At 40.1% G+C, this 16,515-nt stretch overlaps 2 protein-coding genes across 2 annotated transcripts; both read left to right on the top strand.

Annotated features, from left to right (window-relative positions):
• The first annotated feature begins 476 nt into the window (after positions 1-476).
• Positions 477-7,869, top strand: LOC128448241 (dynein regulatory complex protein 11). Its single transcript, XM_053430811.1, has 19 exons — positions 477-487; positions 2,040-2,367; positions 2,512-2,631; positions 2,796-2,978; positions 3,080-3,151; positions 3,753-3,958; positions 4,085-4,169; positions 4,258-4,365; positions 4,518-4,593; positions 4,791-4,897; positions 5,054-5,140; positions 5,221-5,276; positions 5,406-5,488; positions 6,208-6,315; positions 6,402-6,601; positions 6,974-7,060; positions 7,147-7,324; positions 7,417-7,655; positions 7,759-7,869. Exons 1-19 carry the CDS (start codon positions 477-479, stop codon positions 7,867-7,869), a joined length of 2,445 nt encoding a protein of 814 aa, XP_053286786.1.
• A 2,035-nt stretch (positions 7,870-9,904) lies between these two features.
• On the top strand, positions 9,905-15,935 carry LOC128448240 (dynein regulatory complex protein 11). The gene is made up of 19 exons (XM_053430810.1): positions 9,905-9,915; positions 11,078-11,402; positions 11,528-11,647; positions 11,811-11,993; positions 12,095-12,166; positions 12,326-12,531; positions 12,635-12,719; positions 12,820-12,930; positions 13,043-13,118; positions 13,313-13,419; positions 13,546-13,632; positions 13,713-13,774; positions 13,913-13,995; positions 14,371-14,478; positions 14,564-14,763; positions 15,047-15,133; positions 15,220-15,397; positions 15,481-15,719; positions 15,819-15,935. Exons 1-19 carry the CDS (start codon positions 9,905-9,907, stop codon positions 15,933-15,935), a joined length of 2,457 nt encoding a protein of 818 aa, XP_053286785.1.
• Positions 15,936-16,515: the final 580 nt, after the last annotated feature.

Raw genomic sequence — 16,515 nt, 5'->3', positions numbered from 1 at the left:
CTGGCTAGCTAACCATAGCTACATCAACAAAATAAAACTCGAAATATAACAGTATATGCTTATCGAAATGCATTTGAAAATATGCTTTCGATTTTTCTTTATCCAGAGTGTAAGGATGGCTGGTTGCAGTCATTCCAGACTTTCAGACAGGGTCAACAAGTTCGTAAAGCTGTACGAATAACAGGATGAGGAAAATGAGGAGGCAATTCTTTGTCTTTATTCTGAGTCTGTAATCTGTGATGCTGAGGGCCTAGACTTTCATCTGCAGGATCAAGCTTGAGTTTGTGGGTGTGTCTTGGAATCCAGCTCCACTAAAAGAAGAAGGCTCCTTTATAACATTTTTATGTCTTTGATCACAAAGAAGAATCCTCTTCGGGTCATTTTTGACCCATGTTGCTCAATAGAAGGGTTCTGTTTGTAGCTCTGTAAATTTAATTGATAAGAGACTATAATATTTCTCACACTGGAGGAGAGACATGTCGCAAAGGTAAAAACTTCCGAAACAGCCGTAGTTACCCTAGTAACCGTTGTTACCGGACGTTTAACGCGAGTAAACATGTAACTTTAGCTGATTAGCTCGCTAGCTGGGTTCATGCATCAACAATAGTGAAGCTGATGAGCCACAACGATGAGTGTGAAGTGGGAAGCGGACATGTATGGGCTAATTTGTTAAATATAATACTCAGTCTTTTCTAAACTCTACTGTCGTGACACTTGAATGCACTGTTATGGTTTAACGGAAGTCATCATCCACCAACACGACAGAGAGCAACAACAGTGAATAACATATTTGAATGTGTGTTTTTCCATACCTCACCCAGGGAAGCAGAACATAATGATATTGAAATTGAAATATTGACTTTACTGTTTCTCATGTTGTGTTTTTGTGAGGCTTAAGCAGCCAAAGGTAAACAAATTGATATCTTGCAAATTAAAAGTCTTTTACATTTCTCAATTATTTTCCTTCTTTTAATACAGTCTCTCCCGTGCAACTGTGCGAGGAAACATCATTACATTACATGTCATTTGGCTGACGCTTTTGTCCAAAGCGATTTACAATTATTACACTCAACATTTATGAGGGGCCATTTAGGGGTTTAGTATCTTGCCAAGGACACTTTGGCATGCAGATGGAGAAGAGTGGGATTTGAACTGGCAACCTTCTTGTTGGAGAACCATCACTCTACCCCCTAGGCCACAACGCCCACAACTTAAAGGGGACATATTATGCCCATTTTACCACAGTTGATATGGTTCCTTGGGGTCTTAATGAAATGTCTGTAACATATTTTGGTCAAAATACCACAAGGATCATTTAAAACAACCCTCCTCAGATTGATCTGTTTTGAATGCCCCGCCCCCCTGACCCCCGGTGAGCCTGGCTGCGAGAGCCCCAGCTCCCCAACGCAGCCCCGCAGTGGGAGCAGTGGGAGCCTGAGCTGGTGCAGCAGCAGCATTCTTCCACACTGTTGAGTCAACATTTAGAGGTGTCCCGGGGGTCCCTTGTTTATGCAGCCACTTAAATGTCTGACGGGTAGAAGCAGCGAGCTAACGCTAGCCGGGGGGGATCCCCTAGGGAGCTAGAGCCCGGCTTCCCGGCTAGCGTTAGCTCGCGAGCTACGTTTATTTCGGTCGTAATCCCATTCGACGCACTCTAGCGTATCGTTTCTGACATAGAGGAACCACAACAAATCGCGGGAGTTGTTTTTTTCTAGAGATTTTGGGACGGTAGACATGCCAGATACCCAAGTTAACATGTAGAAGCACTACAAAAGTGGAATTTTCATAATATGTCCCCTTTAATTTCAACAAAGCAGACTGCAGAAGCTTTATGTAAACATTTTGAGCAAATTTTTGCACGTAAAAATTTGATTTTGTCCCCAAACAGCAGGAGGAATAAGAACAACTAGCAACACTTTTTACAGTGTTTATTTAGGCACCCAACTGTCATTTTAAGACTGACCGGAAACAGTGTCAACCTATTCTTTATGAGCCATTTTTAAAACAATTTTAAAAAAAAACTTTTTCCATTTCTTTAGGGCATACAATGAATTGTGGGCCGATGTCCAGCTGGAGTTGAGTCGCTTGCTGGCGGAGGAGCTGCCTGCTGAGCCCCTTCATCCAGAGAAGGACAGGGTGGTGTTCTTCCAGCGTGTCGCCCTGTTTTATGTTCGCTACCTCCAAATCTTTAGAAAGCTGGAGGAGATCTATGACCAGGTTGTCCACCCTCAGAAGAGACGATTAATTCGGACAATTCTTGATGGTGTGATAGGGAGGCTGTTGGAGCTGAAGAACGAAATGGTGGAGAAAGAGTATTCAGAGTACCACTACATGGACGATATCCTTCAAGACTTAAACCTCATTCCGGTGAGTCTCATTTTTAACAAAACATTAAACTGAATTGGATTTCTGAGATCTCAACATTTACACTGACATATACACACCAAACATCAGCTTTTTCATCAATGTCTCCTCATAACTCAACTGCCACTTTCTTTGTTGTCGCTTTAGGCAGACCTTGAAATCCCAATTCCTCGCTATTTCATCACTGAATGCAGCAAAGATTTCCAAGAACGAAAGACAATGGTGACAGATATCCTTAAAATGGTGGAAGTTACCGAAAGCCTAGAAGTGAGTTGAAAAACAGCCACATTTGAGATAAGACCTCATTCACCTACACTAGGTAGTATGTGAATGAGGTATTATCTCTGATAAAAATTTGATATAAAGATATTTCTCATTTGCTGTTTGTGATATTTAAGTATATTTGTCTCGTTGTTTTATTGTCCCTGTAGCCTCTAATAGTCAAGGACATGAGTCCAGAGAAGGCCATTAAGATCATTCAAGTTGCGGAGAGGGCACGCCAAGGACGCCTGAGGGCAAAGTTGAATGAAGAGAGCAGAAATATGAACAGGATGTACAAGACCAAGGAGCCGGGAGCAGCTGACATTGAGTTGGCTGCAGTCTGCATTCAAAAGGTCCTCACTAACTAATGTAGTACCACATGACTCTCTATTTACCACGTCTCTGCCCTGTGTCATTGTACGTAGTAAAAGAGTTTGTTGAATCTGATTTGTAGGTGTGGAGAGGTTACGTACAGAGGAAGAGGACAAAGATTGATCGGGAGGAAGAGATGATTTTTCTTGGAATGGTGAGTAATGTGCCATCCATTTCCATAAACTGTCCTTCAAAAACTCCTTAAGCTAGGGTAGATAATCCTGGAAAAGCTAGCAAGAGAAAACTACACCTCGAAAAAACTCCAGTGATATATATATATATATATATATATATATATATAAATATATGCAAATATATGCATTTTATATGCATTATATATGCATTTGGAATCGCCTTATATAAGGCCGGGTAGTGCCGGGAAGAGACGCGGCCGGCTCACGATCTACGGTGATGGTTATGGGGCCTGTTTTCGATTCTGAAACTCGCCTAGGGCTCCAACATTGCCAGGGCCGGCCCTGAGTTGGAGCATGGGAAGGGTGTGACAGTATAATCGTAAATGATTTCTTAAGGTCCAAATTGAATGATTCTCTGATGATTATATTTATTGATGTCTATCATAACCTTTAGAGGAATAAGATTTTTCACAAACAACTTACCAACCCTACTTAAACTAAAATGCTGGTCCCTTTTCCACTCACTTCTTTCCCTATCCTCTTCCATAAGTATAACTACAGACCTATCTATCAATCAAAGGTTTTCAACACATACAGTATTTTTTGTCACTCCTATCTTAGGCCATGGATCCAAAATATAAGGTGCCAAGCTCTGCAGAAATCGGAGCCAGAGCTACAGAGGTTTTCAATTGCAATAGACAGCGGGAGCATGAAGAAGACTACCAAAAGGCAATAGTAGCCATTACAAAACAACTCCTAGATGTGGAGGGTCATGACATGAGCAACACCCTGAAAGACCAAATCCGACAGTGGCTCATTGAATGCCGGTAAGGTGACACAGAGAGTGTTGGTGGGTGACTTGTTACTCTCATGGTGTAATATTTAAATACATAATGACATAGCGTAGATGTGTTCTCAATTTGTCCCCCTTTGTGTGTGTGTTCTTCAACCAGCGACGCTACCGGCTCATTTCCAGACTACCCCGATGAAGAGGAGGGAGGCTCAGCTCTCATTTTTGCAGAGAAGAATCCTCAGCAGGTAAAAACTACCATTGGTCTTTTATTGCAGTTTCTCTGTAGTTTGCAGAAGGAGAAATGCAGTTCCATGTATATTTATTTTTTCTCAGTTAAAGGAAGAAATTGCTGCACTGGAAGAGGACGATTCCAAGAACAAACCCAAAAAGAAAGAAGAAAAGAAGAAAAATGGGAAGGACAAGGGAAAAAACAACACAGAAGTACAGTTACATTAAATAAATGTCTTTTACAAAACATTACATTGAGTACATTCACGTGTTATCAAACTTTTTAAAGGGTTGAAGATATAGAATGAATAGGATTTGTTTGATTTAACTCAACATTTGTTGGATTTTCCACTCCTTAACCACAGGAAGAGGAGGAAGGGTTGAAGATGCTACCTTCAGCTTTTCTGTCAGACTTGCAAGTGGGAAACAAAACCTTTGAAGGTATGTTTAAGTTAAAGTAGGTATGGTTGAGAAGGTTGAGAGTATGTTGTTCAGATGGCAACATGCAAGAGAGGAATTAGAATGCAACAAACTTACTTAGTTATTTTTAAATTTTTTAGCCATTTGACGTCTTTCAGTGTGTAATTACTTTCTATTCTTATTCGTGGTAAAGTCTGAAGTAAATGTTTCATCCTCAGATTTTTGGAAAAAACGCAACGAGTCCAAAAACTTTGTTCAGCGTCACGATCCGGAGCTGATCAAGGAAGAGATGAGGAAAGTCGTTGAGGCAGAGATTCGACCACAGGTGATTCTGAAAACAGAACTGAAAGTACAGAGCCCAAACTGTTATGTTACAGGCTGATAAACTGTTTGTTAAATTCAGTGCCACAGTCACTAATGTTTAAATGTCATAATAGCGCCACCTTTTGTTGCACTCAGTGGCTTGCTCTGCTTGTATTAGGTGGATGTGCAGATGAGAGAGGAGCTGGCTGAATGGAAACTGGCTGTGGATAAAGACAAGGGTGGTAAGGCCAAAGGAAAGGCCAAGGTACTGAAGTGAAACCGTGTGATTACAGTTTCCATTGATTTCCTCAATCTGTTTCCTTATAATATATTTTTAATTGACAGAAGAAAGGAGCTAAGGGTGGAAAGAAGAAGAAGGAGAAAGATCTGACCCCTGATAGGTGAGTTGACACAGAGCCTAACAGAATGGCGTTTATGATTTCAGTGGAGAATAGAGTTTTACTAAGTCGATAAATTAGTCAATGCAAATACTGGAGAAAACAACTGCGTTACTTATCCACTTCCTTTAGGACTCTTGAGTCTCTGTGTCAGGAGCTTGTGGAACAGGGCTTGTTGAAAAAGCCAAATAATGTGGCGCTGCAGGATTATATCGGTAAGATTTTATACATTATTTGTGTAGAGTGATGTGTTATCTTAGATTTATTTTTTATCTTATCATGATCACAATTGAGTGTGAGCTTTTAACAAATGATGTGTTAACTCTCACAGCTCTGGAATGTTTATCTGTCAATATCTGGAAATTGTGTAGTGGCGTGCTGCCCTCTTCTGGTTTGTGGTTGCTAAAACACCATGATCACAGTGAGCTATTTCAAATTAGAAGGGCACTCAGAGAGAGAATTCCTCCACCAAGGCCCAACGGTGCCCTTACGAAACCACGTTTAAATTCACTAGATCTGAATTTTATTTGTAACTGAAACAAAGTGCACACACTTGTAAATGTTAGTCTCCAAACATCAACATTTTTTTCATAAAGATTCAAGATGCAAAACACCCTATCTTGCAATTCTAAAGAAAACAAAAAAAAATCCTTGTTCCGATCCCTTATCCAGATCTGACTAAAATTGAATGGGCTCTTTCTTGACTAATATCACATTCTTTCTCCAAGGTTTGTGGATATCTGTATTGTAGATTTTGCGTAACAGACAAACAAACAAACGAACAAAAACAGTCGAAAACATTACCACGTTGGTGGAGGTAATGACCACAATAATGTGTGGTGTCAGAAATGTGATTTTGACACTTCTCTTGCAATTTTCCAAGTGATGCAGATTCACAACTTCTCGTGCAATAGTTGCTCCCTTCTTTTCTCAGGTGACTACAGCTACATCGGGTCAGAATTGAGGAAACTTGACATTGAGCCCACACCGTCACTGTCGGATGTACGACAAGTCTTAACATTATATGGAATTTTACCATTAGGTATGAAAGTCTTTCACTTAACATTTAAAATGAATATAATCGAAAAATTATTTGTGGGTTGGACATAAGATGTGTGTTGTTTGCAGGCTCTCAGGTGGTTCATGAAAAGGCTCCTCTGATAAAGGCCATACTACTAACAGGGCCAACAGGTGTTGGTAAGAAGATGCTGGTCCACGCCATCTGCCAGGAGACAGGGGCCAACCTCTTCGATCTGTCACCTCTGAACACGGCAGGAAAGTACCCAGGCAAGAGTGGCCTCGCCATGATGCTTCACATGGTCTTCAAGGTAAGATGGCGCCTTGAAGTCCAAAGAACCCAGGTTCATTTCCATTTTAGAAAGTCAATAATCGTACTCTGAAGTTCTTTAAATAAAGCAAATTAAAATGTACTAAGTAAAGTAACTAAACTTTAGCGAACCTATATGCGTAATGAATATATAAGGACTAAATAAGCCAAGTGCCCCTAAATTGAAACCATTAAATATGATATGTAATATACAGGGCAGTAATTTTCATTTAAAAAGTTTAATATATCACAGTGATCACAGTATGAATTAAAAAAATCTATGTAAGTGTCTTACAGGTATTTATATTCTCAAGTTATATTCACATTCAGACAGAAAGGTACAATGTTGTTCTTTAAATTCATATTTCCTCAGGTTGCAAGACTGCTGCCACCTTCTGTAATATGGATCGGAGATGCAGAGAAAATGTTCTACAAGAAAATCCCCAAGCAAGACAAAGAGGTACTACTACTCAGGATGAACACTGGGTGGCGTCATTATGTTGTGTCGTCATATTTCAATTATATTTGTTTTATGTGTGTGAACAGTTAGAGCCCAAGCGGTTGAAGAAGGATTTACCCAAGTCCCTTAAGTTGATCAAAGCGGAAGATCGTGTTCTGTTAGTCGGAACAACTCGAGACCCTCTCAGTGCTGACATTAAGTCACTGTGTAAAATGTACAGCAAAATCCTCCTGATCCCAAAACCTGACTACGGATCCAGATGCAGTAAGAAAAGACCCCCCCAAAAAAACTCTTCATTATGGTACTCTTTACTCCGTTGCTGTGAAAATGACCTTTCTGACTCTGTTTTCCTTCAGTCCTGTGGAAACAACTGATCACAAAGCAGGGAGGTGAGGTGACCAAGGCTCTGGACCTCAGCTCTCTTTCGAAGATTTCTGATGGCTACACTCCAGGTCACATGGTACGGGTGGTCCAGAGTGTTGTCACCAAGCGTCGCGTCCTGCAGCAGGCAATGAGACCCCTGACCGCTTCAGAGTTTGTTCCCCCTTTGGCCAAGATCAACCCTGTGTTAAAGGGAGAGGAAGAGGCCCTTAAAGTAAAGTGGATATGCCATATAAAATGTTCTTACATTACTTATTTTATTGCTGTGTTGAATTGTCAGTTTATTTGAATGTCAACTTGCTTGTTTATCCTCCCAGAACTGGTATACAAAGACCCCTCTGGGAAAGAAGAAGATTAAAGCTGCCGCTGGAAAGGAAGAAGAAGCTGCAGACAAAAAGAAAGATGCAAAGAAGAAAGGAAAGAAATAAGTTTGTTATCACGGTCATGTGCTTTTCGTCTTTTTGTCTCTCTCTCTCTCTCTCGCTCACAGCTTAAAATGTGTTCAAATATGTTGGATTTTTTCATGAAGATCTAAGATTCCCTGGAAAACTGTGAAAATGTTTAATAACACGCTATCTAGCAATGTTAAAGAAAAATAAAAAAAATACTGGAGCTGCCCCCTGATCCAAATCTACACCTACATTTAATAAGTTCTTCCATGATCCTTCCATCAAGTTTTGTGGAAATCTGTTCAAGAGTGAACAAAACCAAGTCCACCTGGAGGTGGATCAAATGGCCTGCACTATGGAAACAGTTTGATGAAATGAAATGAAATGAAATGAAATGAAATTCTGGAGCCAACGGTGAAGGGAGAGCCCGATGACCACCCTCATTACTACCATACTACCTCTGCTAAGCATTTCGGAGAGGAGGAAAAGAAAGGCTCCGCAACACCTTAAACAAGGAACCGTAGTGCTGCGAGGATCCACAACATCAGGCGCTGATACACATCAACTAAACTACATATGTACAAAGGCTGCCTATCAGCAGCGAATCGTGGTGGTGCACGTAGAGCACGGGAGATCAACACACCATCACAACACAGATGAGGCACTAAATAAGGCTCCATTAAGAAATGTACAGCACAGACCAGACCTGTCTCCCACAGTAAAATGGGGATTATGCTTTCATCATCAGCACCTAAAATTAAATCGTATCAGCTTACCTATGAGTCTAGTGTTATCCAGCCTTCGAAAATAGAAAGGCTTTTCACGGGAGGAGAACCTCATGTCATGGGATGAGGTGAGGAGTCCACTGCTGCAGCGCCGGGAGATGGGTTTGTCCCGCTGCTGGCTGTCTCTGATAACCTGCAAGATTAGATCCAACAGGGTCCTTTTCTCTTTCTGCTTGACCTCCTTGCTGTCCATGCACTGGCCCGAGGTGATGAGCAGAAAGAAGATGCATGACTTCATTCTCTGAAAACATATGAGGAATAAGTTTTATGACACAGGAGTCGCATGGTTTGAAAACAGTCAAACAATCACCCATGTTTGTTTTATTCTATCAAAAAAAGATGCACACTTTACGTCAATAGTGGGACCATTGTGATGTATGTGAGTGGTATTAGAAGGACTCTCCAGGCTGGTTGATATGTTCATCGGGTCATTTACAATGGGAAAACAGGCTTGCATGCAGGTTCGATTACATAATTGAGTTGTGTGGTTCTTGCAGCAGAACGCCACATTTGCACAAACACGAATCCCATTACATTACACAGTGTGATAGAGAACAGTGTCTTCACTGACAGGATCATCACCTGGTGTCTAATGTGAGAGTGATGGGGTTCCCCCGGAGATAAATCATGGTTCTTTGCTCATGTCTGATGTGTTATTCAGTGAAGATTCCTATTCAGTCTTTTAACAAAGTTTATTATATTTTCCACATATTTAGAATATAACATTTTTCAGTATTACTCAATTATCATACATATATATTTTCTTGAATTTATTATTTCTTTTTTATCAGCTCTCTTGTGGTGTGCTGTGCACTGGTTTGCACCTGACCTAATATGTTTACTGTCCACTTAAACAAGATAAAGAGAACAATTTTTGTGTGAATTACGGAAGATGTAGGTCAAATAATAATAAATAAATGATTCTCGTGTATCACTGATTTTTCTTTTTAAAACAGTAGGTTGGGAAAAACCTGAACGTTAGTCATGATTATCATATCTTTGTTGTTTAGTGTAGTAATACAGCTGTAAATGTTGCACTGTGAGGTTCAATTCAACAGATTAAACTGTAAATTATAAAACTATCAACTTCCGGAAACACGGTTACCATGGAGACGGTCCCAGCGCCGTGTCAACTCAGAGAAGCTGACATCGTGTTGAGCTAACTCTAGCTACGTTTAGCTAAGTTTAGCTAAGTTTAGCTAACTTCAGTTAATGTTGAACTGTGTGTAACTGTGTTCATTTATCTGATAGGAGAAACGTGGATCGTGTCTCGCTCTGGAGACGGAGACATGTCGCAAAGGTAGAACCTCACACCGGCCGTGGTTACCATAGTTACCGCTGTTACTGTACGTTTAAGGCTAACTTGTCTAATGTAACTTTAGCTGGTTAGCTAGCTAGCTGGGTTCATGTAAACAACAACAGTGAAACTGTCGAGCCATAATGTTGACCGGGAAGTGTGACGCGGACATGTATGGGCTAATTTGTTAAATATAATACTCAGTCTTTTCTAAACACTACTGTCGTGACACTTGAATGCACTGTTAGGGTTTGACAGAAGTCATCATCCAGCAATAACAGTGAATGAAATATTTGAAAGTGTGTTGTTCCATACCTCACCCAGGGAAGCAGCACATAACAATATTCTATTGGAATATAGCATTGACTGCTGTTCATGGTACTGTTGTCACGTGGTCCGTAGTTTGTGGAAACACGGACACGCCAGCTGCACTTTGAGAATTGATGCGTGTCTATTTGTGGTCTTACGGTACAGGTATGTTGATGTTGACGTACAGATAGTCGGGGTCTCCATGAATGTCAAGTGAAATATCTGTGTCACCTCTCAAGGATTTATTTATACTAATATTTTATATAAGCAGGTTATGATTGCCATAATGAAAAGTAACCCTGTCTTTCATTTTCTCTAAAGATCTACAGTAAAGTCTCAACCCCACTGTGTAAAGTGCCTTTAGATAATAAATATTGTGATGTTGCGTGATAATGTAAAACTTTATTGAACAAAGTTATTGGGGACAAGTTTTTCTTAAGCTTCTGGAGGTAGATTGATGGATTTCTTGCAAATTCTTTATTTCAAAGTCTTTTACATTTCTCAATTCTTTTTTATCGTATTAATACAGTCTCTCCCATGCAGCTCAGAAAGAAAATAATGTGGAAACACAAAGAGATCATTTTACACTTAAGAAAAGCTGTAGAAGATATCCACGTGATTTGACCAAAGCAGACTGCTGACACTTTATATACAAATACTTTTAAAACACTATTTTGCATATGAAAATTGGATTTTGTCCTGCAACAGGAGGAATAAGTATAACAAGCAAAACTTTTTACAATGTTTATTTAGGCACCAAACTTTAATTTTAAGACTGACCGGAAACAGTGTCAGCCTATTCTTTATGACCCCTTTTTAATTTTTTTTTACAAAATTACTGTTTCCATTTCTTTAGGTCATATAATAAATTGTGGGCCGATGTCCAGCTGGAGTTGAGTCGTCTGCTGGCGGAGGAGCTGCCTGCTGAGCCCCTTCGTCCAGAGAAGGACAGGGTAGTGTTCTTCCAGCGTGTCGCCCTGTTTTATGTTCGCTACCTCCAAATCTTCAGAAAGCTGGAGATCTATGACCAGGTCGTCCACCCTCAGAAGAGACGATTAATTCGGACAATTCTTGATGGTGTGATAGGGAGGCTGTTGGAGCTGAAGAATGAAATGGTGGAGAAAGAGTATTCAGAGTACCACTACATGGACGACATCCTTCATGACTTAAAGCTCAGTCCTGTGAGTTTCATTTTTCTGAATTGGATTTCTGAGATCTCAACAGTTACACTGACATAAACACACCAAACATCAGCCATTTCATCAAGTTCATAGCTCAACTGCCACTTTCTTTGTTGTCACTTTAGGCAGACCTTGAAATCCCAATTCCTCGCTATTTCATCACTGAATGCAGCAAAGAATTCCAAGAACGAAAGACAATGGTGACAGATATCCTTAAAATGGTGGAAGTTACCGAAAGCCTAGAAGTGAGTTGAAAAACAGCCACATTTGAGATAAGACCTCATTCACCTACTACCTACTGTAGGTGAATGATAGAAATTTGATAAAAAAAATATTTCTCATTCCCTGTTTGTAATATTTAAGTAAATATTTGTTAAAGTACGTCTTGTTGTCTTATTGTCCCTGTAGCCTCTTAAGGTCAAGGAAATGAGTCCAGAGAAGGCCATTAAGATCATTCAAGTTGCGGAGAGGGCACGCCAAGGACGCCTGAGGGCAAAGTTGAATGAAGAGAGCAGAAATATGAACAGGATGTACAAGACCAAGGAGCCGGGAGCAGCTGACATTGAGTTGGCTGCAGTCTGCATTCAGAAGGTCCTGACTAACTAATGTAGTACCACATGACTCTCTATTTACCCTGTTTCTGCCCCTTGTCATTTTACATAATAAAAGAGTTTGTTGAATTTGATTTGTAGGTGTGGAGAGGTTACGTAGAGAGGAAGAGGACAAAAATTGCTCGGGAGGAAGAAATGATTTTTCTGGGAATGGTGAGTAATGTGCCATCCATTTCCATAAACTGTCCTTCAAAAACTCCTTAAGCTAGGGTAGATAATCCTGGAAAAGCTAGCAAGAGCAGGCTACACTTTGAAAAAACTGCAATCAAAGGTTTTCAAAATATACAATATTTTTGATCACTCCAATCTTAGGCCATGGATCCAAAATATAAGGTGCCACGCCCTGCAGAAATTGCTGTGAAAGCTACCGAAGCCTGCAATCGGATTAAACAGCAAGAGCATGAAGAAGACTACCAAAAGTCAATAGTAGCCATCACAAAACAACTACTAGATGTGGAGGGTCATGACATGAGCAACACCATGAAAGACCAAATCCGACAGTGGTTCATTGAATGCCGGTGGGTGATTTTTTACACTCATGGTGTGATATTTAAATATATAATGACATAAGGTAGATGTGTTCTCACTTTTTCCCCCTTTGTGTGTGTGTTTTTCAACCAGCGATGCTAACGGCTCATTTCCAGACTACCCCGATGCAGAGGATGGAGGCTCAGCTCTCCTTTTTGCAGAGAAGAATCCTCAGCAGGTAAATAAAACTAAATTAGTGTAAAGTATGTTTCATTGCACAGATTTTCTGTAGTTTACAGAAGGAGAAATGAAGTTCCATGTATATTTATTTTTCTCAGTTAATGGAAGAAATTGCTGCAAAGGAAGAGGACGATTCAAACAACAGATCAAAAGGAAAGGAAGAAAAGAAGAAAAATGGGAAGAAAGACAAGGGGAAAACCGACATAGAAGTACAGTTTTATTAAATACATGTCAATTACATAGAATAAAATACATGTTATTTATTTAATTCAACATTTGTTGGCTGCTCCACTCCTTTGCTAATATAACGTTCAACCACAGGAGGAGGAGGAAGGGTTGAAGATGCTACCTTCGGCTTTTCTGTCAGACCTGCAAGTGGGAAACCAAACCTTTGAAGGTATGTTTAAGTTAAAGTACGTATGAAGTTATTGAAGATATCTTGTGGATAATAGCAGTTTTAGGTTATGTTGTTCAGATGGCAACATGCAAGAGAGGAATTAGAATGCAACACACTTATAAAGTATTTTACAGTGTGTAATTACTTTCTATTCCTATTCGTGGTAAAGTCTGAAGTAAATGTTTCATCCTCAGATTTTTGGCAAAACCGCAACGAGTCCCAAAACTTTGTTCAGCGGCACGAGGTGGAGCTGATCAAGGAAGAAAGACGGAAAGTCATTGAGGCAGATATTCTATTACAGGTGATGCTGAAATCCCAAAGCCCAAACTGAAATGCTGCAGGCTGATTTAACTGTTTGTTAAATTCAGTACCACAGTCACTAATGTCTAAACATCATAATAGCGCCAGTTTGCTCTGCTTGTATTAGGTGGATGTGCAGATGAGACAGGAGCTGGCTGAATGGAAACTGGCTGTGGATAAAGACAAGGGTGGTAAGACTAAGGGAAATGCCAAGGTACTGAAATGAAACCCTGTGTTCACAGATTACATTGATTTCCTCAAGCTGTTTCATTACAATATATTTTTACTTGACAGAAAAAGAAAGGATCTAAGAGTGGGAAGAAGAAGAAAAAGGAGAAAGACCTGACTGCTGATAGGTGACTTTACACAGAGCCTAACAGAATGGCGTTTATGATTTTCAGTGGAGAATTGGAGAAAAGAGTTTCACTAAGTCGATAAATTAGTCAATGCAAATACTGGATAAAACAACTGCGTTACTTATCCACTTCTTCTAGGACTCTTGAGTCTCTGTGTCAGGAGCTTGTGGAACAGGGCTTGTTGAAAAAGCCAAATAATGTGGCACTGCAGGATTATATCGGTAAGACTTTATACATTATTTGTGTAGAGTGATATCTTAGATTCATTTTTATCTTCTCATGATCACAATTGTTTGTGAGCTTTTGACAACTGATTCGTTAACTCTCACAGAAATTTCTTGGTCAGTATTTGGAAATTGTGTAGTGGCGTGCTGCCCTCTTCTGGTTTGTGATTGCTAAAACTCCACAGTGAGCTATTTCAAATTAGAAGGGCACTCAGAGAGAGAATTCCTCCGCCAAGGCCCAACGGTCCCCTAATGAAACCACATTTAAATTTACTAGATCTGGATTTTTATTATTTGAAAAAAATTACCTTACACCCGTAAATGTCAATCCCCTAGACATGTCTGCTTTTTTATGTTCCCTGTTTTTCTCAGGTGACTACAGCTACCTTGGGACAACACTCAGGCAATATGACATTGAGCCCATGCCGTCATTGTCGGATGTACGACAAGTCTTAACTTTATATGGAATTTTACCATTAGGTATGAAAGTCGTTAACTTTACATTTAAAATTAATTTAATCGAACAATTGTTTGTGAGTGGACATAAGATATGTGTTGTTTGCAGGCTCTCAGGTGGTTCATGAAAGAGCTCCTCTGATAAAGGCCATACTACTAACAGGGCCAGCAGGTGTAGGTAAGAAGATGCTGGTCCACGCCATCTGCCAGGAGACAGGGGCCAACCTCTTCGATCTGTCACCTCTGAACACGGCAGGAAAGTACCCAGGCAAGAGTGGCCTCGCCATGATGCTTCACATGGTCTTCAAGGTAAGACGGCGCCCTGAAGTCCAAAGAATCCAGTTTCATTTCCATTTTAGAAAGTTGATAATGGTACTCTGCTATATCTCAGTTCTTTGAATAAAGCAAATTAAAATGTACTCAGTAAAGTAACTAAACTTTAGCCAAACTTTATGTGTAATGCCAAATCCCATACATTATGACTGAATAAGTCAAGTGCCCCAAATCACAGTATACATTAAAAAAAATCTATGTACGTTTCTCAAAGTGTCTTTATATTTATAGAAAGGTAAAATGTTTTGTATTTCTTCAGGTTGCAAGACTGTTGCAACCTTCTGTAATATGGATCGGAGATGCAGAGAAAATGTTCTACAAGAAAGTCCCCAAGGAAGAAAAAGAGGTACTACTACTCAGGATGAACACTGGGTGGCGTCATTATGTTATGGCATCATACTTACGCTATATATGTTTTTCGTGTGTGAACAGTTAGAGCCCAAGCGGTTGAAGAAAGATTTGTCCAAGTCCCTTAAGTTGATCAAAGCGGAAGATCGTGTTCTGATAGTCGGAACAACTCGAGACCCTCTCAGTGCTGACATTAAGTCACTGTGTAAAATGTACAGCAAAATCCTCCTCATCCCAAGACCTGACTACGGCTCGAGATATAGTAAGATGTTTTGAAACTCTTTATAATGGTACTCTTTACTCCGTTGCTGTGAAAATGACCTTTCTGACTCTGTTTGCCTTCAGTCCTGTGGAAACAACTGATCACAAATCAGGGAGGTGAGGTGACCAAGGCTCTGGACCTCAGCTCTCTTTCGAAGATTTCTGATGGCTACACTCCAGGTCACATGGTACGGGTGGTCCAGAGAGTTGTCACTAAACGCCGCGTCCTACATCAGGCAAAAAGACCCCTGACCGCTTCAGAGTTTGTTCCCCCTTTGGCCAAGATCGACCCTGTGTTTCAGGAAGAGGAAGAGGCCCTTAAAGTAAAGAGGATATGCCATATTCAATTTCTTCCATTACTCTTTTATTGCTGTGTTTAATTCAGTTTACTTTAATGTCAACTTGCTTGTTTATCCTCCCAGAACTGGTATGCAAAGACCCCTCTGGGAAAGAAGAGGATTAAAGCTGCCACTGGAAAGGATGAAGAAGAAGCTCCGGTCAAAAACAAAGATGCAAAGAAGAAGAAAGGAAAGAAATAAGTTGTAAATTTGTTATCATGTTTCTCTCTCTCTCTCTCTCTCTCTCTCTCTCTCTCTCTCTCTCTCTCTCTCTCTCTCTCGACAGTTACACAACTGTAACCTTTGTTCAGTTTCTAAGAAAATATACTCACTTTTTTTTCTATTTGAGGCTTTATCACTAATTAAAATGCTTTCAAATAATTTGGATTTTTCTCTTGAAAACTGTGAAAATTTGTAATAAGAAACAGAACAAATTCAGGGGTGAAAACATAACCTTTTTGGCAAAGGTAAAAATCTGCCTCAATGTTATAGACACAGGCGCTCATATACAGCCAACTAAAATACATCCACTTAATTAATATGATCCAAAAGAGAATCAGTGGCCCAGTGGACAGACTCGTATTGCTATAGTTATCAGAGCTTGGGCCATGCTGTAATTAGACGTGCCATGATTGGCCGTTTGATTTCACTCAAGGGCATCTGTTTTAGTGTATGGCTACAGCTGCCGGGCTCGGACACTTCGTTAAGAGTACTACATTTGGGATGTTGTTGACAGAAATAACACACTATCACAATGGTCTCACACACAATACCTGTATGG

Source organism: Pleuronectes platessa, chromosome 9, assembly GCF_947347685.1.
Source record: "Pleuronectes platessa chromosome 9, fPlePla1.1, whole genome shotgun sequence".
Classification (NCBI taxonomy): Eukaryota; Metazoa; Chordata; class Actinopteri; order Pleuronectiformes; family Pleuronectidae; genus Pleuronectes; species Pleuronectes platessa.
This window is presented reverse-complemented; position numbering and strand designations above follow the sequence as displayed.